Source organism: Arvicola amphibius, chromosome 9, assembly GCF_903992535.2.
Source record: "Arvicola amphibius chromosome 9, mArvAmp1.2, whole genome shotgun sequence".
Taxonomy (NCBI): domain Eukaryota; kingdom Metazoa; phylum Chordata; class Mammalia; order Rodentia; family Cricetidae; genus Arvicola; species Arvicola amphibius.
The window spans coordinates 93804378-93830910 of record NC_052055.2 but is presented as its reverse complement, the minus strand read 5'-3'; the positions used below and the strand labels follow the sequence as shown (position 1 = coordinate 93830910).

Below are 26533 nucleotides of genomic sequence, written 5' to 3'. Positions count from 1 at the left end.
GTATCTTCTAATTGAGAAACAGGGGACTGCTGAGGTCTCTGCTCAGCTCACAAGGTGGTTAATGTAGCAGGCCAGCCATGCCCAGCTGCTGTTGCACTATCTCCCCTTGCTGTGTTCCGCCCTTGATCATCATTACTCCCAGTACGTGACAAGCATATGATGCCTTGCATTAACTGTCTCCATGACTTCAAGCCAGAGCTCTTTGGTCTTAGAGCAAACGGAGGAGAAAAGTTGCTGTTGAAGCTTACATTCTGCCGTACCTAGAAGGTCCATTTGCTCTAGTTGTTGGAAGTGTTGGCAGGTTGTTTATTAGCAGAATAACAAATCCCGGCTCTCAGCTCAGAAGTGCGATGGGAGTTGAAGGTTTATGGCTGCGACCACGTGTCTAGAAGGTTTTAAACTTGGCTTCACTGGGTAGGTCTTATAGCTGTTACAGTTTACGGGGAGAGAAAAAGGGGCACTGGCTCGCCTGAATGAAAACTTTGATTTCTCTACAGCCAAAATTACAAAAAGAGCTAAAAAGCAAGAGGCTGTGTGCTTTGAGTTGATGTTTCTCTCCTCCGAGCCTCAATTTCACAACTAGTGAGTCCATGGATGCCTCAAACAGTATTCAGAATAGGAGATGTTATTATAAAAGGTAAATTCCAGCAGGCACGGAAATTAAAAAAAAAATCTGATGGTTTCCTGTAGTACCACTTTTTTTCCTCCAAAAACACAAAACAAAGCAAAAACAACAGATAAGAACTGAGAGATTTGGAAAGGGGAAATTAGGAAAGGGGCCCCTGAAGTTTCTCTGTGCACACAGTAGAAGATCAGCAATGCTGGAGAATGTACGGATCCCCAGTATTTGCTACTTTAGCCTGGAAAACCTGGCTTGTCTACAGGAACCAGTGCACTTGCTTAGCAAACAAGGCTCCACCTGTGTTTTGGTCCTTTGTCATAATCACTATTGTTGAGACCTGGCACTTCATAAAATAAAGAGGCTTATTAACATCTCATGAGGGCTGGTGGACCCTCATGACGCCGGTGTCCTCAGCAGGGCTCTTGGCAGCCAAGCAGAAAGAGACACAGCTACTCAGGATGAGCAGCCATGTGGTGTGGCTTTGCTCTTTAATAACCCAATCACACACCAAAACTAATTCACTCCACTAGAGCGGGAGGATCCTCTGGATGGGCAGGGCCCATGCTGCTGCTCAGGGCTCTCTTCACCTTCCAGGAGTGGCTTACAGATCAAGCCCAGCATCCAAACCTTTGAGGAACATACCTTCTAAAACATATTGATATCATAGGTACCCGACAGGGATTAATAACCTAAAAAATTTTGCCTAAGTATCATATTTTTCTGATTGTTGATTTTTAACCACTTGCTTACTACAAGTTGTTGCTATGTTGATCTTCTCAATATGTTGGGAGGAAATACTGTATTGTACTTCTGTGGATAAAATCTTTTACAATTTGCTAAGCACGCAGCTGAAATACTCAAATTTAAAAACTGTGATCAGGATTGTGATAGAGTGCCATGTTTATAATAATAAAACAATACACATCTAATCTCTCAAATCTCTACCTAATTCAGCTAATTTATTGAACACTGTCATAACTCTTTAGTACTCTTTCACTGATACTACCAAAATAGACTTTGTAATCTCTTCAGGGAATTTACAAATGAATAACTCATCAACCTGTCTGGCAAATTGCCTTCAACTTTTTCTTAAACAAGCATTGACTGGAGAGAGCCAGAATTACACGTTCTGGTTTTGTTCAGTGTTGAGGCTCCTCCATGGGTCCTGGCATGCAATGCAGCTCCCTGAGCTGTGCCCCCCAACTCAATGAGAATAATATCCTTAAAGCTAGAACAGATTTTGCATCTTTGAGTTGGTAACTGGTCTACTCATTTGACTTCTGACTGGAACCTGGAACCTGCAAGTCTGCCTGACAGACTCATTGTCCTTTTCAGAGGTTCTAATTGTAAAAAGAGAACTTACAGGAACCTAAAATGACCCAGTGGTGTCCCCAGGATTTCAGGGAATCTTCCTTGATCAAACCACAGCAAACCACCTTTTACTCCAGCTTCAGGGAATCTGACACCCTCTTCTGGCCTTTTTAGGCATCTGCATACGTGCATGCACACACACATAAAACACACACACTGTAAAAAAAATTTAAAAGCTAAATTAAAAGTAATACAGAATGAGAAAGTTGGAGTGTCGAAAGGTTAGGAACAGTCCAGGAACCTCGTGAGAAGATTTGGGTTTGCAAAAGCCCATGACTCCTGTGCACTAAACCATTCAGATTCTGGTATGATCATTGAAATCCCATAACAAACTTGGGCATTTCTTAGGTGGAAATGCATCTTCCTGCTACAGGGATATTTCTCTAGACATGGTTGGTGCAACAACCATATCAACAGGTCCTTTTGATGCCATCAATGGTATTTTTGAGGCGTCATTTTGGCTTTTTTGGTTGGCGAAACTGCCATGTAAAGTGGTTATGAAATCCCTTCTGATTTATCTTTGCAATTAAGGCCAGGCAAATTGAAGTAAGCTTTGCTCTATGTCTGTTTTCATTGTGGCATTAAACTCTAAACTCTGCCTGAGCAGTGGCTGGCCTCACTCATGTTTACTCTGTAGACTGCCCTGCAGGCTTCCCCGCTGTCCCCTGTGGTCATGAGTTAGATACTCCTTGTCATTCAGTTCTTTAATCCCACTTCTCAGTGACTATATTCAGTCTTAAGCGAAGCTTTCTTAAATTCAGTTGTTTTCCCAGTGCTAGAAATCAAGTCCCAAGCTTCCTCTTATTGATGCTTATAGTGTTGAGAGAAAGGTCGGCAGATAGTGGAATTACCTTCCTTTCTCTAAGCGTTTAATCCATGGTGTTATAGAAGGACCTTGACAATTTTCATGTACTCTTTTTTTTTTTTACTTAATTCAACTGTTCTTGCTGGTTTTACAGAAGCCATTCATTTCTTGTTAAATCATTGCAACATAATCATTAGGAGTACAACAAATAGATTTTTTTTGTACCAAGCATTTTTGGTTTTGGTAAATGTGGTTGCTGGACACATGGTCCAGAAGCAAACCCCTGGAGATGGAAGTTTCTTGCTTAGTGTGCCCTATCATTCCTTGCGAGAAAGAGAGAGAGAGAAGCGAAAGACTTGGGAAGGAGGATGGCCTACGCAAATGGCTTTTTTTTCTGTGTGTACGAAGGAGTTGATCTTATGGTGTTAGTGGGCTATTAAAGAGGACATGTTCACTTTCTCTGTCCACGGAAGCTGTAATGGTATCAGTGTGTCGTATGCCATGGTATGATGTTTGTTTCTTTGCAAACTCTTGGTTTACTAAAGGTAACTTCCTCCCGTGGAATGAGAGCTACATGGAGAAGGATGGAGGTACAGAGATTGCTGTATTTATAGAAATAGTTATGTTGTGTAGACAGAATGAACCCTTCTGCCAGATCTCACCCTGAGGCTTTGGACAGAAAGACTTGATGGAAAGGACTTTCTAGAGAGGACTACCAGATGACTTGGCCCAGTGACATTCTTCATGGAAACTCCGTGATGAGCAATCACTTCCAGGGGCTTTCTGAGGCCTGCCCAGAAAAGAGGGAGATGCATGATTAGTGTCCAACTTAATTCCCGGCTGACCCATGATCCAAAAGCAAACAGACTTAACTTGCTTCATGACAAGACCCACATACTGTGTCTCCAGGGATTGCTCAGTGCATAGACGTCAGAAGGAGAAGGTAAAAGCTTTTGTCTCCTCAAGAGGTCTTACTGGTAACCTGCCAATCCTTTTCCAAATGAGCATAAAACTGTGTTGATGGATTCAGCAATGCGAAGCTGCAGATAACAAAATGTAGCATTTGTAAATACTAGCATTTAAATATGGGAATAAGAAGTTCCAAACTTGATTTCTCCCAGGTTCTCAGCTACTAACGATACTAGGTGTAAATTCCTCAGTCTCTGTCTCCGGTAATTCTTACTCTCTCCTCCGACAGGCTTTGCCCTCTGCTCATGTCAGCTGGATGCAGGGTTTTCATTTTTTTGCATATTTTTATGTTTTGTTTCCTTGGAGAGCATTCATAGAAATAGTTATGTCATATAGACAGAAGGAACCCTCTATCAGATCACACCGACCTGAGACCTGTTGGGGAGGGTCAAGGAAAGTAGAGGTAAATACTCAGCAGCCATGGCATATGACAGGCTGCTCATGAATCTTATTTATCTTAGAAAAATAATCAAATAAAATTAATGGACTGCTCCAAAAAGAACATAGGCTGGCCTATATTTATCCAAAAGCCTGAAATTTAAAATGCTCCCGAATCCCCAACTTTTTGAGAAATGATATGGTGCCTCAAGTGGAAAATTCCACAGTGATAGCTTGCAGTTAAAATATAGGAAATTATTAACTACGTAAGGGCCAAGTAGATAGATGGTCGGTAAAGTGCTTCTTCACAGGGATAACGAGTTCAGTCCTGAGAACCTAGGGACAATGCCAGTCCTGGTGGTGTGCACTTGTAATCCCGAAGCTGGGTAGGTGACGACAGGAGAGTGAGCCAGTCTAGCATAACTGGGTAAGTCCAAGCCACTAAGAGTTGCTATCTCAAATGAGGTGGACTCCTGAGGATGGCATCCAAGGTTGTCCTCTGGCCTCCATATGCACTCCCCACACACTTGCACCCCCACGCAAACACAAGACACACATACATGTGCACATATATACATGCATGCAAAATTATTGTAAACAAAGCATGAATGAACTTAGTCTTAGTCTTAGTCTTGGTCTTGGGTTCCACTGCTGAGGTCACATAGTTCATGGATGTATTTTTGTGCTGGTTTATGTTTTGTCAGCTGGAAAGAGGGAATGTCAGCTCAGGAATTGTCTCTTTCAGACTTCCCATATTGCAATTCTGGGGAGCATTTTCTTGAATAATGATCGATCTAAGAGGACCCTGTTCAATGAGTATGGTACCACCCCTAGGCAGGAGGCCCTAGGTTGTATAATTAAGCAAACTGAGCAAGCCACAAAGTGTAGCCAGTAAGCAGCGTTCCTGTGTGGTCTCTGCGTCAGTTCCTGACTCCAGGTTCCTGACTCAAGTTCCTGCTTTAGCCTCTCTTGTTGATAACCAATAGCCAGTAAGGCAAATAAACCTTCCTCCTCAGGTTGCATTTATCAACTAGCACAATATTTAAACTTGAAATTAGAAACACAGGTTAGAATGTTTTGGATAAGGGATTTCAGCCTGTACTGTCAAATGCACAGCTCCACGGTGCAGTTTCCATTCTTGGTTGAAAGAGGATTGATTATATGTCTAACCTGGGGACACAAATTAGAGTAGTCCTAAGTTTCTTTAATTGGCTAATTTCATCAGCCACATTCGATTACTCTTTCCAGTTTGCAAGTCTCTGTGTTTAGAATTTCATGGCTGGAGAAGGAAAATGTGCTTGTGATGACCAGTGATAACTGAATGTGTTTTTCTGGGCATTATTCTTTATCCTTTAAGTGGATGTGTTTTAGAGTCATTCTACCAGCAAGGCTTCTGATGCTCACAAAGAGCATATTATCTGCTCTTTATTAGATTAAGAGGCAGATAGATAATTGGGGGCAGGATGAGATTCAGGAAGACACTAAATAGGAAATGGTGCATTTCAGATGTCTCCCTGAAGGCTTGCCTAGAGAGGAGTGTAGAACGGCTCAGTCTTGTCACCCCTCTTGAGCCTGCTGGTCTTCTTGCTGGGAAGAGTGATTTGAGATGAAAGAACGCAGAGGTCTTGCCATGTTCTTGTCATGTTGATTACAAGTGTTTATTTATGACTGCCTTGTGATTTCTTTAACCCTTGTTGACCGAGCAGTGTGGAAGGTGACCCTGGCTTCCAGCACTGGCCACTTTGTTGAGACATAGCCCCACAGAAAAGTACTCAATATCAATTAGTGGCCAAGATGCAAAGTCACTATCTCTGGTTCTTATTTCTTCGTGACATCAATAGGCTTTTGACAAAGGGCAACACACTGATAGACCACTAAACTTGCATGTGTGCATTGATTGAGATCATTAGCTTTCATTGTCAAAATATAACTATAACTGGGTGATCTAGTCCTGTTACTAAGAGTCTGATTCGCTATCTAAAAATTCCTAGGATTAAGCATTGCATAATTTGTTTTTTTTTTAAAAAAAAATAGTAGTTTGGAATATTTTTATATGTACAATGATGATGCATGGGTGAGACTAAGTCTAAATGAAATTCATAGTTGCTGTGTACTTTACACACATAGACTATAGAAAATCTTATGCAACATGTTTATGTACCTGCATTTTGATCATGATGCATCATTGGAGATGAGATGTGGAATTCGTCACTTGCGACATTCTTTACCGTGCTCTAGATACTTCAAAGTTTTCATAAGAGGGAGATTCAGCCAGAAACCCTTTACTAATATTGCTTGCTCATGAAAGGTTTGATTTATAGGTACCAGTGTGGGAATTAGGGAGTTAAGTGGCCTGTGAGTAGTTTATGTGCTAATAGGTTTAATTTTAATGAAGTAAGTAAATGTTGATATTCTAATAATTAAGCTTTAAGCCAGCTATCATTTGTTACTGTTTTAAGGAAAGTGAAGACATCTCTCATGATAAAGATGACTGCCCAGGTTTTTTTTTTTTTACACTATTCAGAACTTTAATTTTTAGCGGTATTTGTTATTATTTTATTTGTCCGTGTGTAGTGTTTATATGCGTGCATTTTTATATGTGCATATAGATGTATGCACTCATGTAGAAACCAAAGGTTGTCAAGTGATAGTTTCTTCTTCTGTCACTCTCCATTTTATTTTTGAAGACAGGGTCACTAGTTGAGTGCAGAGCTCACTGATGGCCTACACTATGACTAGCCCAGTGAATTCTGGAGATTGTCTGCCTCTCCCACCCTCCTGCACCAGGGTTATGAAGCATGCCACTGCGCCTGACTTTTTACATGGACTTTTTACATGGGGATGCAATTTTAGGTCTTCATGCTTGTGTTAAATATTTTATAAACTAAGCCATCTTCCCAGAACCCAGAAATTGTGATTTGGGAAAAAAAAAATCTCGCTTTCTTTATAAGTATATTGGCCATTTATTTTGTCATTTCAACAGGTATCATATAGTAAGTACCCTTGAGTTTGTACCAAGTGCTTTGCTAGAGCCTGGTTCTGAACACGATAATGAGAGGTAGAGTATCTGTATCTTGCTGTATAAGCCTAGACTATTTGTGATGCCCAGGCTGTTGCTTTGTTTTATTCTTTTCATTGAAGGGTAGTATAGGTTGATTCTCCCTTGCCAAAAATGTAACAAGCCAGAAGTGTTATAGAGTTCAGATGTCTTAAAATTTCTAATGTCTGCAAGATATTTGAGTTTTCAAGTCTAAATATGAAATTAATTTATGTTTTAAAATAAAACTCACATGCATAGCCTGACATTTTAAATGATTTTTGTGCACATACTTTGATCCTACGTGAGGTTTAATGCGGACTTTTCGACTTATAACATCATATCAAAAAATGAAAGCATTTTGAATTTCTGATTGTTGGATTAGTAATGTTTATAGTGTATTTGTTAGTATGGTAAAATATTAAAATGGTGCTGTTTGTTGTAGGAGGTTTCCTTTGGAATGATGGTAATATTCTATAACTAAATGTGAGTGACTTATACATTGTAAGTAATGTTCTGTTGCTGCTTGGTAGCATACTTTAAAACAGTGCTTAGCTTCCCCAATTCTGCCAGGCTGGCCTTGAACTTGGGACAATACTCCTTTGAAGTGTGGGATTACAGCGATGAGTCTCTATGCCTACCTACATCTTTTTGAACTAATGCAGTTTGTTTTATTTTTCTTCTCCTTCTATTTTTTTGGTTTCACATTATGTGTTAGAATCCAGAGGTATTTGCGTCCATCAGGTATGATTTTTCAGTCTCTTAGTAGATTCCCTAAGTTTTTTCTTGTGCATTCCTTAGTCGTTTCTCGTTAAAGTTAATCCTCATTTATTTTTCTTTGTATAGTACAGAAGATTTTCATAGTTTAAAATTGTTCATACTATTACACAAAAGCACCATTGAGCTTTATTCATTAAAAAAAATATCTTACACGCAGTATATTTTGGTCATATACTTTTCTCTCCCCCATCTCCTCCCGGATCCTTTCTCCTTACCCAACTCATAGTCTCTTCCTCCTCTCTCAAAACAAAGATCAAAGCCCAAACAAAAACTCTGTAAGACAAACAACAACAACAAAAAGTGCACACATACACACACAACCCCATTGGGTTTGTTTTGTTTTGGTCACCTATTCCTTAGAGTGGGGGCATGCCCTAAAGTGTGGTGGATATACCCAGTGTCACTCCATTAGAGAAAGCATTCCTTGCAGGTAACAATCAAAAAATAGCTTTTTTGATTATGGGAGGGACTTTGTGTCCACCCCCCATTTTCCTTGCTGAGACTTTGTCTCATCTGATTGTGTGCAGGCCTTGTGCATACTGTTACCGTCTCTGAGTTCATAATTGCATCAGTCCTGTGTCTGGAAGACACTGTTTTCTTGGAGTCAGCCCCAACTCAGGTTCTTACAATCTTTCCACATCCCCTTCCATATAGGTCCTTAAGCTTTGATGGGAGGGCTTTGATAAAGAGCCTCACATAGGGCTGGGTGCTCCAGAGCCTCCATTCTTTGCACATTGTCTAGTTGTACATCTGTGTGAACTACCACTTCCTGCAAGAAGACGCTTCTCTGTCTAGGGCTTAGCAATGCACTGATCTGTGGAAATGTTAATATGTCATTTTGCTGCTATGTGCATTTAGCAGAATAGGAAAACAGTAGGTTTTCCCCTAGGGATAATAGTCTCATAGTCTCAGGTTCTTGACCTGATTAGCAGTTATCGGTATGGGTTCCATCTTATGGAGCATGCCTTAAATCCATTCAAAGGGTGGTTGGTTACCTTCATAACATTTGTGCCACTATTAGACCTGTGAATCTTGCAGGCCAGTCACTGTAGGTCTCGGTTTGTAGCTGAATGATACTTATGATTACTTTTCTCCACTGGTGGTATGCAAAGTACCTTCCAGAACCATGAATGCTAGTCAGTTGGAGTAAAGCTTCTAGTTGTGTATTAACTCGCTTTCTCCATGTTCAGTGTCATAGTAAGTGGTGTCTTCAGCAGTAGGATCTTACTAACAGATACTGAAGGATGATCTATAACCTTGACAATAGCTTTTGACTTGGAGGAGTAGTCTATGGGACTCATTTGATCAGTGTGACTCAACAATATGCAATCCATTCTTGCAGAGGTTGTTTTACTTGATGTCATAAGATGTCTAGCTGGCATCATTCGTTCCCATTATTTGGTGACAAAATTTAAATTCCATTCTTATATGTATATTTCTTAGAAAGCTTTTACAGTTGTACGTTTTTTGTATGGTTTTTAAAATTCTTTGATGTTGGTTGTCTCTTCCCATATTCTCTCCTTTACTCTACCCTTTGCACTTAATCCTCCTCATCTATTTTCCCCTTTGTCTCTTTATAATACTTTGTTTTATTTCTCCTTTCTTGGGAAGAAGAACTAGAGACCCCTGCCCTCGTCTCTGACTAGCTACCTAACCTTCTCAGTTGTTCTAATTGGAACACACATATCTAAAGTTTAAACGCTAACCTCAACTAAAAGAGAAAACATGCAGGTTTTGGTGTGGGACGTTCGGGGCTACCTCTCTCAGGATAATTGTTTCTAGCGCTTACCCATTTACCTGAAAACTTCGCAATTTTATTTTTCTTAACAACTGGATAATACTCCATTGTGTAAATGTACCACTTTTCGTTATCCACTCATCAGCCGTTTCTAAGTTCTGGCTACCATGAGCAGAGCAGCCGTCAGCATGGATGAGCAAGCGTCACTGTAGTATCCAGTCCTTTGGCCATATGCCCAAGAGTTGTATGGTTCGAGCTTGTTGTAGATCAATTTTCAGCCTTTTGAGAAACCTCCACACTGGTTTCCATTTTGTCAGTTGCCTTTTTTTAAGAACAAAAGTAAAATGATGTAGGTTTTACCAAGTGTATGATTAAGAATTCAGCAGGCTTAGCTGACCACAGTTTTTCTTATTTCCCCTGGGACATGATACTTTCAAAGGTGCCTAAAATTAAATGTTAAACTCCTGTTGCATTCCTGGAGTACATACCATTAGTTCTAATGTTTTATGGAGTGATATGTGTTAATAATGTATTAGGGGTTTTGTATTTATTTTCATGTGGGATTGAGACTTCCCTTCCTCTCTTTCTTTCTAATTTAATAAAAATAAATTGCATTGCTTTCTAAAAATTTCTACATGAAAGAGAAAAGCTTTTGAAATACTTCAGTTACCTGGCTGGAAGCCCTTTGTGAAGGTGATTTTTTTATGTTACTCTAAGTCCAAACGCTCATTTCATAAATGAGTTTTTTCCAAAAAGTTTCCAATTTCATGTGTTCTTATTAACGTTGTGTTCTATGTTTGTTGTATCTATCATTTTAGACTTACGTGATTTTTTTTTGTTCAAACGTTTTATTTCCTTTCAGATTAGTTTATTTTTATTTTTGGTTGGTAGTGCCCTTCGTTTGTTAGGGGAAAGCGGGGGTGGGTTGAGGATCTCCAGCCATGAGAGGCCTGCTTCTTTCCCTCTTTCCTAAACTGTCTTACTCTGATGGTCTGTTTGTGCCCTGTCTCTTCCCCATTCTGCAGTGAACCCCCGACTCTGCAATCTGCCCTTCAGTTGGTATTGATAATCCCACTGTCGCTCTTTTTACCTCTGATGATCGCCCTTTATTCTGCCCCTTTTATGTTTGCTTGTCTCTCTGAGCGCCTGGATGTCTCGCTGCAGGTGGTGACACTGGGATTCCCGAGGCTGAGCTGGATGGAAATGGCAGAGCAGAAGGGACATGGGTGAGCAGCACAGGGGAGGTTGGGAGGCTGAGCAGTGGAGATGAAACTGGCTCTCCAGCTTCAGATACAGCCAAGCAGAGTAAAGCCCTGGATGGTGGCATGTCAGGATAGGCGGAGAGAAGCAAAATCTGAGACACCGTGGGTCATCTGCCTCATTGGTCACAGTCATCTTGTACTCGGAGCAAGTGCTACACCAGGACTTAATCTTAGAAATGGGGCCTCCCACAGAGTTGTGGTATTTCCTGGTGTTAGCTTAGATCTTCGGGATTTTTTTTTTTAATAGTGTTGATAGAATACCCAATTTCTTTGTCTCAGGTCTTCTGTAAATGAAAATTAGTAAGATTTTTTTAAATTGTCCTGTAGGAATATTTAGGTGTGTGTGTGTGTGTGTGTGTGTGTGTGTGTGTGTGTGTGTTATAAACAATTTCTAAATGTTCAAGGGTCTTTTGAGGATTTGCTGTCAGAGACTTGGTGAGGTTTTTTCTTGCAATGTGTCTGATGAAGAGTTAAACTGTTTTTAAAATGTGTCCTGTGTGCAGCTCATCTCCTCTGCCATGAAATGCCATTTCACCCTGATTTGATGGAGCCTTTTCTACTTAAGCCTTGCTCCTTCCAGTGCGCTGTGCTCAGCATGGTAATTAGGGCCTTGGGCTGTCAGGGACGCGGTGCTGCTGGCTGCCTCTTGAGATCTCCTTTCCCAGAACTTCAGTCCTCGCGTTTCCCTGGCAGGCTGTGCAGTGTGTGAGAGTGGTAGGATTCGGGGATGGCATGTAACAACCAAGGCTGCGGAGGAGAATCGGCCAGGGATGCTGGCTTTTAATTGAAGTTTAGTTGGAGTTTCGGTGAGGTGAGACTGTTTTGACAGATTTCAGAATGTAATGATAGAAAAATGAAGGGGGGTTCATCAGAGTCACAGTAAATACGGAGCAACAGCACAGCAACTCAGCATGAGACAACAGCCACAAAACCTCAACAACAACAACAAAAAATACCGAGTAATTAAAATTTACATTGTGCAGCCTCTTTCTCAGTGGGTACCTTTCCAAGGGAAGTAGTGATTTTATTGGGAAAAAAAAATGCAAACACAATTTTGGAGATGTAAATTGCACGAACATTTTAGCCTTGCTCATAAACACAGAAAGTTTTCACACTGTAAATATAATCAAAGCACACAATAGTAGAACTCAGACTTGAGAAAGACCCCCCACCCCACAAAGGCAGAATATGATCCATTCCCTTTCCTACTCCCCGTCCTACCCCTTCACTGCTTTTGGAAAAGGCCGGGTGGAATTTTATGGTCTCATTTCTGAGGATATATACCCTTCCTGTTTGTTTTACTGGCTAGAAAGGACAATGGCTTTTGACTCTTCTTTTCCTCTCTGGTTTCCCTTCCCTTTTCTTTGTATATAATGTGGAGGTTAGTTGACTGAGAGGCCATGGCTAAGTGTTGAATAATGTGTAACATCAAAAAGAGGAAGAAATTCACCTAAATGTTATCAGAATCCTTCCATTTCCCCACTTGAAACATGAACCTCAACTCCACTATAGACAGCTCCAGGAGTGAGCATAGGAAGTTTTCCTGAAATAGAAAAGTCACTAGGAGTCTGCTGAAGGCATGTGTGGCTCCTGCCTTGGCTGCCTCTTGCTGCCATGGTGATTCTGAATAGAGATGCCCTTTACTTCTTTATTTAATTTCCCTATCAAACTCATTGATTTTGCCGGAAAGAACTCCTGGGTGCCTTTTGAATCAGACTTGCTTCGATATTGTGCCCCATGGATCCACCCTAGTGTCTCTGGAGCCCTGAAGATGCAAGCCAGTAGAGTACCTCTCTTGAGGTACCCTTCTTGAGTTCTCAGGAGAACTGTTGCAGAGAAGACACAAGGGGGTCACTCCGCTCAGATTATTCAGGCTCTGACTCAAGAGTGGGACTTCCTGAGACTGCCAATGGAAGCCCATTGTCTGGTCCTCACTGTGGTACCTTCTCTTGGTGGTCAGCTGTGACTCTCCTGGTCATCAGGTTTGCACTGCCATTAAGTGAACCAATGTCATAATCCTATGTACTCCATCGCCACTGGGGACAGAAGGGCTCCACAGTGCATCTGCTACACGTTTGTCTTTGTGTGCCCTTCCTAAAGTACGGCAGTGGGAAATTAGAGGGCAGTAGGGAACATCATTGGAAGAGCAGATTGTCCCCTACATACATCACGGCGAGGGAAACTAAAATTTTATTTCCAGAGAACTTTTTCATTTTTTTTTAAATTAAAATATAATTATATTGTTTCCCCCTTTTTTCCTATCTTTAACCCTTTTCTTACATCCCTTGCTCTCTCTCTCTCTCTCAAATTTATTGCTGCTAATTCTTTAATGTGTGTGTGTGTGTGTGTGTGTGTATGTGTGTGTATTCTTAAATATATCAATATGACCCGCTCAATTCATATAATGCTCTTTGTATGTATATGCCTTCAGGGATAACCACTTGGTATGAGATTACCAACTGGTGTGTTCTGGGGACGACTATTTCTCCTACTTTAGCATTCTTAGTCCCTGTAGTTTTCTCTGTGTAGGACGAAGACCCCATGAGACTTCCTCTTCCATGTTTGCCTGTCTGTCACTGCTGTCCTTGTATAGGTCTTGTGTAGGCAGCCATGCCGATGAGACTTCATGGGCATGGTGGCTTCTTTGACATCTCTAGGAAACCATGTCACAGCAGACTTCCTGATCCTCTGCCTCTTGCTCTGTTTCTGCCCCCAGAGGAGGCTTCGTTAAGAACTTAAACCTGAAGAGTAATTTGAAGTGTTTTCAGTAAGTTGTTGTTCCTGGGTAACATGAGGCCACATTTTCCCTTCTAATTGTTTCTAAGGTAGAAAATAGGAAGTATATTGAGAGTTTAGTGTTTGCATTGTCAGCGTGTCCTCTCGGAAGAGCAGTTGGGAATGTAAGGGAAATGGTTGTGGGTTTGAAGATAAAATTTCCAACTGAGACCACTAATTCTTCCCATTACACACCAGAGGGGCCATTCCATGGGCCCACGAAACCCTGGCCTGACTGAGACTTTTCTATGTAGCCGTTGGTGCTCTTTCCCCCAGGCTTCTGTTTCTCAAAGAAATTAGCCTATGCCTGCTGTAAGAGTCGGCTTATTTCAAGGACAGTGCTTACGATTGGGGAACATCTGTCATTTAGAATTTCTACAGCTCGACATCAGGCATCCTACACTCTAGTCTATGCTGTGGGATTTTATGGGCTTTTTTTTTTCAAAGTCATGTCAACTTCTTGGGCATCAGTTGGCAGAGGCAGACAAAGCACTAACCCTATGTGAAAGGAAGTTAGAGTCACCTGTGAGACTTTTTCACATCTAACATGCTTGACCTATTAGCCAGGACCAGAAGTGAGGCGGCGTTCACCTCTGTGGAGTAAGTAGATTCTGATGAAGTACATTCATGTACCTCAGAAGATCAGGAAGTGTCCTGGTGTGGTAATGAATATAATACCCAGAACTTGGAAGGTAGAAGCGGGCAGATGCTAGATTTCAGAGTAGCCTAGGCTGTGTAGGAAGACCCTGTTTCACAAAAGACAAGCTTAAATAAGAGGACCACAGAAAGGAAATGCATTCATTCCTTAGGTTGACATCAGCTGACATGCATAGTATAGACAGTATATACCGTATATACCCAGTTCAGAGTGACACAGAGACTTTGCACATGGGGTGCGTTGTAAATGGGGGATAGTTCTGGGTATTGAATTGCAGTTGTGAGGAGGCCGGGATGAGGCAGGGCATCTACTGAGAATGCCAGGGTCGAGTATATGTACTTTGAGGAAACTGTGGGTGAGCTATGACCCAACGGATGCTTCAGAATTAGCTACAGAAACTACAGAAGGCACAGATGGCGTTCCTGGAGGAAAAGGAGTTGTGAAGAAAGGGCAGTGGGTTTGATTGACAGAGCACAAAAATGTCCCATTCTGGTATGTCACACTATGCTGTGGTTGGCACCCTTGAATTACAGGACCCGCAGAATGGCTTCCCTTGGACCACAGGCTGCACACCCAACAGTAGATGCTCATTGCTTTTATGTTCCCATAAAACCACGTCCTCTGCTCTTGGCTGTGTAACCAGCGGTAACTAAACAGAGTCTGTGGAGCTTAACGTTTTCTCCAATCAGCTGTGACCCGAGGCCACCACCTCGGAGCTGCCTACAGTACAAGCCTGACAGCAGAGCAAGTGGCGCTGGTGAGATGCGATACCAGTGTACTTGGCAGTGCCCAGAGGATTGTGGCTGCTCTTATTTGGTATTTAGCTTTAGACCCATCCTGCCTCTCAGAGTAGGGCTGTGAAGAACTAGGCTTCTATTTAAGCTGTGGTAACCACCATACCCATCTGGTCCATGGCGTGTATTTCACGGGTAGACTGGATCTGTTCTGTGGTAAAGTCAGTGATTTCCACACTTGAATGAAGCCCAGGGTGGATGGCTCTCAGAACTGTGGAGCTTTTTTGTGTGTGTTTCTAGGAACTTCCCCCACTTAAATGAACATAGTGGGAGAGCTCTGAGCAGAGTCTGTGGACATGCATATGTATGTGGCTCTGCCTGCCAAGAAAGGGGAAGCAGGCACAATGGGAACTGCCCAGTGAGCATTGGCCATCCAGGGAAACTCCTCATCAGCACTCCCTGACTTCAACCTTCCCTTAAGCCAAGATTGCCTACTCCCCTGCCCCCCCCCCCCCCCCAGCCCCACTAACTTGGAAATTTGCTTGTCATCCTCTTTGTGGCCATCCTTCCGTTCGATCAAGCCTAATTTATTTTTTCCTTTGCTTTCAGGAGAGTAGATCTGGAGAAAGCAACAGCTGTGTGGAAGAAATAATTCGGGTAAGGATACTCTTTAAAATCTTATCAGTGTGCCTGCCGCGCACAGATTTCCAACAGAAGGAAGTCCTGTGGCCACATTACCCAAGGGCTCCTTCGTGGTTTGTTGTTTGTTGTTTACCTGGTCTGAGGACGCTCATCCAAGTCACCTGACACCTAAGTGACACCTCTTGGAGTAGCCATTCCTTTCAGGGTTCTAGGAGCTCACTCAGGCCTGTTGCTTTGAGGTGCCCTGACGTGACGCTAAAGTGATCAGCTAGATGACCATAAAACAAACAAACAAAAAAAAAACCCAGATGTTAGGTGAAAAACATAGCAGGACTCACACCTGTGTGCACCCATTTATCACCTGCGCAACCTTTAGTGCCACGTTCTGAGTCAGGCCAGGGCTGCCTTGTGATTGTTCATCTGAGCTTCATTAGAATCAGAAGCGCCTGACCTAAGATAGTGCGAATATGTATTTCTATGTGTGTTGCAATTTATTAATTTCTTTGGTGCTCACTTTGCCCGTCCTTCCCACTGCCTTCCTCGAGCCAGTTTCACGCACAGACAGACAGGCGGGGCTTTTGCACGGTGTTTCTGTTTTCCCGAGTGTTCCAGCTCATGATCAAGAAGCTGCCATCAACTCGTAGTTTTACCCCACTCGTGTGTTTTTCCCCCCAAGGGAAATCACCTAAAAATTTACAGTTCTTAGAAATCTGATACCACACTGGGCAAAACACCAAAATAAATTACGCTAGATGGTGTAGTCATTTCCTGTAAAGAGGAGAACGTGAACATGTTTCTACCTTTTGGACATCCTGTGTGCTTCTTCGCGAATTACCAAGACACTGCAGTAGTATTATGTAATTACTTGACTTACCATTCTTACCTTCCCGTACTGTTCTTAAAAATGGATATTTTTCTTCCCGAAAAGTGTTACTTCACAAATAAATCTTTCTAATTTCACAAGTTGGTCAGAATCATGAAAGTTATTATTTTTTAAATTCATAATTATTTTTTTTTTCTGAAGAAAACTGTTTTTAAAACATGAAGCTTCATTTCTGACCTTTAATTATATTGAGTCCATATTTTATTTTCAAAAAATCTATATTGCCTTTTCTGTTTCCGATTAAACAGTGGATAGTATGTGATACTGATAAACCTCTCCTATCTTCCTCTTGTTGGGGCTAAAGACTCCACACGCCTTTGGTTGGTTGTATTGTCTGTGTTTGTCTACCACTCTCCCCCTGTGTGGTTAGACATGCCTCCATATATCATCTTTTGTTCATTCTGGAGAAATTTGTCATTTGTCGTCTATTCTCTATTCGTCTTCCTCCTTGCTCTCCTGATGGGCTCTCCCGGAACAGCCTGGAATCTGCGGTTCTACCTCCACTGCCCAATTGCTGGGATTGCAGGGCTGTGTGCTCTCATGCTTAGCCCTGGCCTTTTTTGTTCTTACCTGTAGACAGGACTTGAAAGAAAGATGTAAATAATTTACCCATCAGAAAGTTACACTTTAGGAAGTTGAAACTCATTTTAAGTAAAACAGATTCCTTCCGTGAAGTTCAGAGCTTTGACTTTTTCTAAAGAGAACTAGGGAAAGCCTGCGTGTCTCCATGCACCCCACTCCTAACCTTCCTACAACAGTGGCTCACAACCTCCCACTTGGTGCTGCCTCTGCCATAGCCCTCCTCCATGCACGTGTGGCACAAAGAAGAAACTGGAGCCATGGAGTCAATGGATCAGTGTCCACATATGAGGCTCAAGTCTCCACAGATGGACTAACTGGCCCTGTGGGGGAGCGGCTGTATGAGAAGATAGTGAACTAATTGGCTCTCCTCCTCTTAGAACCCCTGAGAAGTCCTGTACTAGAGAAATGGTAGTGGTATCAGTCACGGGTGGAATCCCTTAAGCCAAGTCCCACACTCTTCAGGTGCTGCTGGTGGTAGTTGGTAATGGATGGGTTACTGGAGGATGCAGTGTCCCCAGTGAGACCAGGCCTTTTTCTTGCTGTCCCTTGCCTCACTCAGTTGGTGACTCTTCACAGTCATCTTTCCTCCTAGCACAAGCATGGGGCTCCTTTTCACTAGCAGCCCAGCACACTTTCTGCATATCTGACACACACCAGCACCCCTCTGAGACTGAGGAAAGGAATGGAAGAACCCTCCGAGTGAAAACCATAAAAGCCACCATGCCACGTTTCCTATGAGTCATGGCTGTGGTTGGTTGTCCTTTTGAGGTCTGGTTTCCATGGATAGCCTTTGTAATGCCCAATTTTCTTCATAACTTTTCTATGTGACTAACTTGGGGAAACCTGATGTGGTCAAGGCCGTCAGGAGTACTTTTTGTTTGAAGCCATGCTGTTTAAGGGATAGTGCTCTCTTGTGAAGGAAGCAGAGGACCTTAAAAATGGCTCAAAGTGATGACAGTCAGAGTTCTCGTGTCCTTTCTGTGTGGAAAGGCAACTAGGAAAACAGTAGTGGGCTAAATAGACGTGGCCCCTTGCCCTGGTAGAATTGTCTGCCTGCCAGCAGAGGCAGGCACTAGTATTCCAGAGATCCAGTTAGGAAGTACATTACACCAGCTGTGACAGATTCTCAGGAATTGATGTGACCTTACCATATGCTGTATGACCTTTCTTGTGGTTGAGGCTGGTCTCACTGGTCTCACAAGATAAATAGGATGTGGACTGAGGAATGATGGGGGCCCCAAGCAAAGGAAATGACAGAGTTCAGCTTGTCAGAGCGCTGTGAGGACCAGGTAGACCAAAATGACTAGAAAGTTGGTGGGTAGAGATAGGAAGGGCTAGATAGTGCTGGCCTTCCAGGCATGTATGTTCAGGTCTTGTGGAAGGACCATGAGGTGGTATGGTCACATTTGTGATTTCCGTTTCCTGTTCTGACAGCCATGGAAGGTGAAGGGAAGAGGTAAGCAGAAGTAGCAGTCATGGTGGGAACCATTGAAAGAGTGCGGAGCAGAGCTGTTGGGAGGGACGCTCTCTAGGTGAGCAGTGGGGGCACTTAGGATTACTCCTATTTTAGGAGGAGAGGGAAGTAGGAATCCATTTATAGACATACCGAGTTGAAGGGCATTTGGGGCATCTGAGGAGCAGAGACGAACAGGTAGTTGAGTGTCGCTCACAGCAGATGTCTGAGCTATTTGGTAATACCAGAGATCCGCCACATTTTCCAGGAGAGAGGCTAGAAACCAGGAAATCAAGACCATAAAGGCCCAGAAAGGGAATTCCTCCTGTAAACGGAAGTGAGACGTGAGTGGAACACACGGCAGGTAAAGGCTTAGAAGGATGGGGAGTCAGGGCCAGTTCTCAGCGATTGGAAGGAAGGAAGCTGAGACATTCTGCTGTAGCAGGGATCCCCGTTTCCATGTGACGGCAGCGTGAATGCGTCAGACCATGCCTTGCATCACCTGCCAATACTCACACAGGTTTGTGGCTCACACTGCCAGCAGCGCCCTTAACTTCTGCGTCTTCTCCCCTCCTCTAGTTTTGCTGAGGTGACTTTTTAAATCATATGAATATTACAATGCACTCTAAAGTACAATTACTTTTTATTCTTACTGGGAGAATTTTAATCCTGGGACCTAATAAATCTGTGCATAATTACAGAATTCTCTTATCCAGGGGCGAAATTATCACTGAGTTCTGTGGAGATGGGCTGTAAGTGCTTAAGGCCCTCGTGGCTGACATGTGCTCGCCGTAGACAGTTCTGCAAATTGTCCTGTATTTCCCCCTGGGAGGCTCAAGTGGTGTAATACCTTAGTGCCCTTCGTAGCATCATCCATTAACATAGAATGGCATTACCATTTGTTCATCCAACAAAAGCCGTTTACAACATAGTGGAAGGAGTGCAGGGCTAGGATCCAGGATACCCAAGGTTTATACGTGAAGGTTTTAGATTACACGTTGCTGAGGGCACCCCCACAAAATGCTGTGCCTTTATAATAACAACCAAGGGGCCAGTGCTTGAGATTCTGGCTTGAATTTAGAGCCTATTTGAGTGTAGCATCTGAACAGATTCCCTTCTTGTCTATCATCTTTACTCACTAATTTAATTCTAGTGTGCTGTGAGGTATCCATTGTGGGGATTTGCGTAGAGTTGCATACTTCTGTTTATATGAACAGGGTAAACGGTACTTGTTTAGATTCTAGGGATCCATTTCCTGACATTATAACGGAATGGCCTTCTTGCTAGTGCAGGGAAATCATTTTTTCCCCATAGTTTTCCAAAAGCTGAAGATCTCGCCACACAGCATCCCTGGAGAGGTTTGTGCATCACGAGCAGTGTTGTATGGCGTGCACATCAATACAGCCTGTCACATGGCCAGACTCCGGGTGGCAGGACAACAGAGGCCTTGTGCTCAGACATCTCCGTGCTCCTTGCCCCAGATGAAAACATACTAGCTACTCTCTGCCCACTGGAACGTGAGACACAAAGAGACTCCTTGTTTTCAGTGACTTGCCTGGGTCACTTGGAGAACTGGCTCAGGTCACATCTCCTTCACTGCAGGCCAGAGCGGCTTTTCATAAAAGTTCATACTGTTTCTTTTATAATATTTTAATTTGTTTCCAACACTAAAGATTTAATTCTTGGCAAATTGAAGCTCACCAATAACAAAAATCAACCCAGGGAGACCTGTCAAGGAATAATATTAATATATTCCATTATTTATTATAGAATAATAAGCCAGACAGTGGCATTGTACACTTTTAATTCCAACACTTGGGAAGCAGAGGCAGGCAGATCTTTGTGAGTTCGAAGCTAGCCTGGTCTACAGAGAGAGTTCCAATACTGCCAGGGCTACAAAAAAAAAAAAAAAAAAAAAAAAAAAAAAAGAAAGAAAGAAACATGACCAAGAAATTAGGGACTGGAAAGATTGCTCAGTGGTAAGAGCACTGGCTGCCCAGCCAAAGGACCTCGGTTCAATGCCCAATACCCATGCAGCAGCTTACAAGGTCTGTAATCCACCAGGGAACCTGGCACCCTCACGTAGACATACATGCAGACAAAGCATCAATGCACATAAAATATAATAAGGAAATTTTGGAAGGGAGGGAGGGAGAGAGGGAAGAAGGGAGGAAGGAAGGAAGGAAGGAAGGAAGGAAGGAAGGAAGGAAGGAAGGAAGGAAGGAAGGAAAAAAGAAAGGAAGGAAGGCCAGATGTTAATATAGAAAGTTCAGTAAAGCAAACTATAATCCTAGACAAGGATAAATTCAGCCATTTCATAGTGTTGTATTCTATGTTTTCTGTTTGCCCTGGGCCATCTGAATGTTATGGACAGAACTTACACATGTTTGTATTTCACTTTACATCTGTAGGTAAATTTTTAATAAAAAAAAAATTGTTAGTCCAGAAGTTCTATATAAAGGACTACATCCTACCTGCCAAGGGCGTCCAGGTGACTCATTGCAGGGCCGTCTGGCCACTCTCTACATGCTATGCCCTGATTCTAAAGGAGTTCAGTCTCTATAAGAGAGGTGGGCCTGACCCCGTAGGCTTTGGGGTAAAAGCCACAGGAACCCTGGGTTCTGGAGCCCCGTCTGAGAACATGCTGCGTCAGCTCGCAATATCTTCATTTCTTGTCAGCTGCACAGTTAGGAACCGTGCACTCACTTCTGGGTAGTAGAGTTAGTTACCCAGGAAAATGTCAGCAGTGAGGTTTTAGTTTCTGTCCTAGCCAGGGGAGGTACCTCAGCCTGTTCATGAGTGTTTGTCAACATTTGCAGTAGTGCTGTAGGGTTTTATGACGCCCTTTGGGAATTTCAGTACTGCAGTCATGACTGCATCATCAAAAGCATTCCGCTTTTATATGTGTTCCATGTATGAGAGCCAGAAAGTAGTCAATGCGCTTGGTGTCCTGGGTACCTGCTGCACACAGGAGAGGCTCAGTGGGTGTGGGAAGCAGTTTAGTAGAAGAGAACGGAAGAGGGAGCCAGCAGAGGTGTGCTCCAGTCCATGTCAGCACTCCCAGGCCGGTGGCTTGCAGAGTTCAGCCCCGCCAGCACGGAGCAAGATGGTGGGGTCGGAGTGGAGCTGAAGTGGTAGTCTGGCTCACCTCTCTGCCTAGGCCACAGGACTACCCATCACCATTCCTGTAACCCGTTGAAACGCTCGGGCTGTCCTCATTATTTTACCTTCTCTGTGTTTACGGGAGCAGTTTCAGAAGAATAGGTGCTCACGTGAGAGACATGTGTGCTAGGAAGTGAGCAGACTTGTCTGTGCCCACAAGTGAGATTTACCGCTGCGGTGTTGTCTTCATAGAGCAGGAAATATTAATGCAGACAAAATCACAGTAGGCAGTCATACTTTAAAACGTACAAATCACCCTCAAAGACACCACTTATTTTTATTTCATCTCTTTGAATTGACAGGTTAAAAATAACGTATGTTTTAGGGGAACTAGATTCTGGTGTTGTGTCATACACTAGGATGACACATTATATATTACAGAAAAAGTTAGAGAAAGAATTTCAAATGCTCTTTTTACAACAAAGAAATGATAGACATTTAAAGGGGTAGTGTGTCTTTACTGATTTACACATTATACAATGTTTATACAAATTTTATTTTACTGCTAAGGGAACCCGGGGGCTTGCACCTGCCAAATATGTTCCAAGCCACACAACTGCACCCCTGACCCCCACAATCTGTTTTCAGTATGGGTTTCATTCATGCGCTCTCCTCTAGTGAAAATTTTAAGATGCTGGACTGGAACCCAGGGCCTTGCCAATGCTATGCAAGCCTCCTGATACTGACTGAGCCACATCCTTAGTTCCTGATTTTATTTTTCTCTATGATTTAGTGTTTAGTATAGAACATTTACATGTTTAATAACTATATATGTTCATCAGACTTTGAGAACTTTCTGACAGGGGCTACAGAGATGGTCCAATGGTTAGCGGCATTCATGCTCTTCCAGAGGACCCAGGTTCGATTCCCAGCACCCATATGGCCACTCACAACAATCTGTACCTCCAGTCCCAAGGGATTAGGTGTCCTGTTCTAGTCTCCATGGGTACCAGGCATGAACACGGTGCACAGACATACTTGTGAGCAAAACACTCATACTCGTAAAAAAAAAATTGATAAGTGAAAGTTTCTTAAACTTACATTAGCTTTAGAGTTATTGTATCGTAAGGCATTGAGAAGGCTTAGGGTCCTAATCAAGAAGCATCTAGACATGAATGTATCTGCTAAAGTGACGTCAGCACTTAAACTGTGAAGACAGATGAGATCGCACTTGCTTGCAGAAATATCTGGGAAGTGTTTATGTGTGTGTAAACTTGGTGTCAGACAACCCCCAGCATAAAGAGCCCTCATCTGTGGCCCACATCATCTCTTCCTGGCATTTTCAGTTCTCACTTTGACCTAGAAATCCCATCAAACAGATTGTACTTACAAATAGGTCCTCAAGTCTACCTCACGAAGCCCTGTCCTGGTACCATTACCGCTCAGATCTCCTAAGAGCATTGTGTTCCCCGCCCCCCAGAATCATTGCCAGTGTTAGTGTGTGCACTGTGTGGCCCTAGTAAGGTCAGGCCATCTTCTCAGATGGGTCCTGCTGCTAGCTGGACCAGCATACCTGCTTGATCCATATCTCTGCTGGCCTTAGCTGCCCTGGGTTATTTCAGGTCTGTGGAGTAGAGTAGTAGCATGTCCAGCAGCCAGCAGCGGAGGCTACACTATGGACCCTGTGCCATGCAGCAGGAGATGGGGCCCCACCTGCCTTCCAGGGTAGGATCACAGCAGCCTAACAATGCTCTCTTCCTTCAAGTCACCCCCGACTAGAGCTCACTGTCAGCATGATGTTCCCAGACAGAGCATCTGGTAGTCTTACCTTATCCTCATAAGTATTTTCTCAATCTTCATCCTCAATTCCCCAAGGGACCTTTTAGGGGCAAGGGTGTTTGGGATAGAAGCTCTTTAGTAACATTTTTCTAACATCCTCCTCTTGGGATTCTTGTCAGCTCAGGTGCTCATCTGTTTAGATGTTGCACCCATATCTGTTGGGTTTTCTGCTTAGGAGAAGCTTTCAAACTGATGAACCATTCGGTATGACCAGCATTTGGAAAGGTTTGGCTGGGTTGGGCCATCTCTGCTTGCTGTGCCCCTCTGCCCCCAGTGTGTCCTCATTTGTACAGACACTTCACATTCCCTGTTCTAGGCAGACCAGTGTCTTCCTTGGGTGTGCTAGACTAACTGACTTCAGCTTCTCACCGTCTTGGATACCAGGACGGCTCTGAGTGAACCCGGCAGAGACTCCACCTTCCTGTAGCCCTGTAATCCAGGCGAGACACTTGCATTCATCCGTCTCAGCCCTCCGACCTTCTCTGTGCTCTCTTTCCACTTGGGACCAATCCTCTCCTGTGATCAAGCCCCATCCTCTGCTGAAGCTGACTCAAGACGTAGCAAGCGTTTCCACTGCCTTGTAACCACGGTCTCCCAGCTAGCTTCTGCACTCAGAGTACCCTTGTAAATGGTCCAAAGTATTTCCGTGTACAACAACAGCTAAATTGTAGGAAAGGAGTGGGTTTTCTCCAGAGCCACATTCCCTGGGGCTCTTCCCTCCCTCCCTCCTAGGTAGGCCAGTCTCTCAGCAGCTTTACTTTGTTCGCCTTCAGCCCTCCACTGCCTAGCTTTCACCTACCATACCTGTAAATCCATGCGCAGCCCCGAGCATGCTCGTCGGGAGTTAACAGGGATGATGCTCACCACAGCACCTGTGAGCTTTTACCATCTCACCCCACTATACTCTGCTTTGTTTAGTCCTTGCTTTGTGGTCCTTCCTTCCTGTATCCATCTTGGATGCCGGTTTCCTTGGGTTATCTCCTGCCATTCTTCTCTTAGGCTATCTCTCGCACACTACCATCCGTGGGCTCCTGATAAAGGCTTCCAAGTGCTGGTAGGTATCAGATGCATGACTTGAACCCAGTGCTGTGTCCTGAATTTCATGTTCACCCATCCAGCTACCCACATTTCCACGTGTCATGAACACCTCTCCCTTAACTTTACCTCACACCTCTACCACCCTTTCCTCTGGTGTGAATTATTGCAGTCACGTGACTGCTAACACGCTTGGATTTTTCTCTCTCATTGTCATCTCATTCAATTCTTCCCAGATCTGTTAGCCCTTGCTTCCTCAAACAGGTCTAGTCTCTCTCTCTATCTCCAGTCTCCTGCCCAGGTCAGGGCACCATCCTTCCCTGCCTAGATCTTCCAGAAGGCTCCCCACTAACCTTTGGCATCTAGCCCCCCTCCAACTAGTTCTCCATGGTGCAGACAGAACTGGCTTTCCAAAGTATGCATTTCATTCACCTTCCCCAGGCTCAGGACAGTCAGATTTCTGTATGTGAACTGCAGAGTCCTTTGTGATCCGCTCCTGCGTGGTTATTCCAGCTGTGCTTCCCCAGCCTGCACCCCACACTTTAATCCCTATTCCACTAGGGTGTCACCACCACTGCAGCCCCGACTCCTGGATTCTGCACTACTTATCTTCAAAAAAAAAAAAAAAAACCAAACAAACCACCTGACTCCTTTTTACTTGACATAGCACTTCCTCTAGAACCTTCCTCCTTCCCCGGGTCTGAGATAGAGGCTTCTAGTTTGTGTTCTTAAGATCCTAAATTCATACTGCAATACTTGTTACATGGTGGCCTTTCTTATCCCTCATTGGTCCATCTGTCTCCAAGGGCTGACACAATGACCACCGCATAAAGAGATGCTTAATAAATGCTGAGAGAACAAAGAGGTATGAGTGAGCGAATGAATGGATGACTTCACTCCATCCTTGTTGTTTCCGTTCTTCACCCTGTTGTCTCCCCACACTGTAACGAAAGTGTTTGAGGAGATCTTCCCTTAAAGCAGTTCTTCTTAAGGACTGTCAGTACCACTGTATGTAGAAGAATCGTCACACAGCATACCGTGCACAGAAATGCGAGAGAGATGGAAATTAACTGCTGGCGATCAGCGGTCAGAAATGGAAAGGAATATAGCCATTACTTCGGCGTGTGGCACGTCAGGAAAGCCCAGGGCTTTTGTATCTGCCACTTGTGTCTTGATTATCTTTTATGAGATTGGGTTTTTCATTTTGATAGATAATGAATTTTACAAGTTGAAGAAATCAAGATAATAAGTTTGCGAGGATAATTTGGTTAATTAGCATGTTGCTACTGTGGAATCAAGGGCTGTGAGTCAAAGCGATGTCACTGCTAATGTGGTCTATGCAGAGCATCTCTTGGAAAAATTAAAACATCCACCCAGAGCGATCAGCTCAGGGCACACATTTAAAACTTGTATTTATTATGAAACCACATGCAGTGTTCTCTGTTACTTTTTTTTTTCCCAAATTGAGGGTTGTAGAATTACATTGATTTGCTGCAAATTACCATTGTATGTACACAGATCTCTGAAAAATAATTTCTAACAGAGAGAATGATAGCTTGAAGACGGAAGAATTGGAAGACTTGGAAAATGAGGGCATCTATCCTGATAACTATTACATATTTTTAATCAGGCAAAATTCTTCACCTGCTCCTGTAATCTTATGGATGTTTACCTCATTTGAGCTTATGAAAGTAATTTTTCCTTTGTCCTTGCGTCCATGTGTTTTAAATGAGTTCTACTAATTTTGGTTTGTGGATGTATAATGCCTTGTTTTGTGATCATTGGATGCTGTGGAGTGTAAATACTGAGGCAACAGTGAGCACAACTCTGACTGATTCCAACACGCCTGGCACGTTTGCGCGTTCTTC

General features: G+C 43.2%; 1 protein-coding gene across 1 annotated transcript in view; it reads left to right on the top strand.

Moving 5' to 3' along the window:
- The window catches only part of Aff3 (AF4/FMR2 family member 3), a 464423-nt gene that overhangs the window by 224342 nt on the left and 213548 nt on the right, over nucleotides 1-26533 (top strand). The window contains exon 6 of the mRNA XM_038343070.1: nucleotides 15739-15786. Within this exon, the coding sequence (XP_038198998.1) occupies nucleotides 15739-15786 (48 nt within the window). The remainder of the gene's footprint in view (nucleotides 1-15738; nucleotides 15787-26533) is intronic.